Raw genomic sequence first — 1,134 nt, 5'->3', positions numbered from 1 at the left:
AGGAGGAGGAGTCGCGCGAGCGCGCCAGCGACACCGGGGTCCGCCCGCCCCGCCCCGCCGCCCGCGCGGTGGCCATCCCCGCCGGCGCGGCGGGGCGCTGGGCGGGACCCGTGCCGCCGCCCTCCACGCCGCCGCGCCGCCCCAGCCTGGGCGCCATCGACGACGACACCGGCTTCGACCCGGTCCTGCCCAGCTTCTCCCCGGCCGCGCCGCCGCCTGTGGTCGTCGGCGCGGCCCCTGGGCCCGCGCTCACTGGCCCCCCGCCCGCCCCGGAAACCGCCGACGCCCCGGCCCCCGACGCGCCGCTGCTGCCCCCCCTGGACCCCGGCGCGCCGCCCGCCCGACTGGTGGTCTGCCTGGACCTGGACGGCACGCTGGTGACGACCTTCTCCCCCGCGCGCGTGCCCATCCTGCCGCGCGGCGCGGTGGCCTACAGCGTGGGCCGCGGCTCGCGCCTCAACCCCTCCGGCGTGGTCGTGGTCGAGCGCCCGGGCCTGGGCGAGTTCCTGGCGCGCTGCGTGCGCTGCGCGGAGGTCGTGCTCTTCACCGCCGGGCTGGCCGAATACGCGGTGCCCATCTGCGACGAGCTGGAGGCGCGCTACCCCGCCTGCTTCCACCACCGCCTGTACAGGCCGGCCACCGTGCCCAGCGCCGATTACCCCTGCGTCAAGGACCTGGCGCGGCTGGGGCGGCCGCTGGGGCGGACCGTGCTGGTGGACGATACGCCCCTGGCCTTCTCCTTCCAGCCCGACAACGGCATCCCCGTCCTGCAGTTCAGGTGGGGTATGAGAGAGGGGGGGGGGGTGTGTTGACTGGGAGGTGCTGCTGATGCGAGGAGTGGATGGGAGTGATCACGACTTGGAGGCAGGCCTGGGGAGTGAAAGGGGCCCATCTCTCTGTGTTTCGCCGCCCCCCCGTGGACCCAGCCCTCGTCCCCAAAAGGACACTCTTTGATCCGCGCTTTTCCTCCTTTCTCCTCACACCCCAGGGGCGACGTGGACGACCGGCTGCTGAATGAGGCGCTGGCGCCGCTGATCGAGACCCTGGCGGCTGCGCACGACGTGCGCAGCGTGCTGCACGCCCGCTTCAACATGCGGGCCTGGTTCGCGGCGCAGCGCCGCGGCAAGCCTGTCG

The 1,134-nt window shown here is 74.8% G+C and overlaps 1 protein-coding gene across 1 annotated transcript; it reads left to right on the top strand.

Moving 5' to 3' along the window:
• Window positions 1-341: 341 nt before the first annotated feature.
• F751_6340 (CTD small phosphatase-like protein) lies at window positions 342-1,106 on the top strand (the record flags this gene model as incomplete). Its single annotated transcript, XM_011403315.1, has 2 exons — window positions 342-778; window positions 989-1,106. Coding segments are annotated over 2 exons (555 nt in total), but the record flags the coding sequence as incomplete, so codon positions are not given.
• Window positions 1,107-1,134: the final 28 nt, after the last annotated feature.

This window comes from Auxenochlorella protothecoides, assembly GCF_000733215.1.
Source record: "Auxenochlorella protothecoides strain 0710 unplaced genomic scaffold scaffold87, whole genome shotgun sequence".
In the NCBI taxonomy this organism is placed as follows: Eukaryota; Viridiplantae; Chlorophyta; class Trebouxiophyceae; order Chlorellales; family Chlorellaceae; genus Auxenochlorella; species Auxenochlorella protothecoides.
Note: the sequence above shows the minus strand (reverse complement) of the source record. Positions and strands in the feature narration are given on the sequence as shown.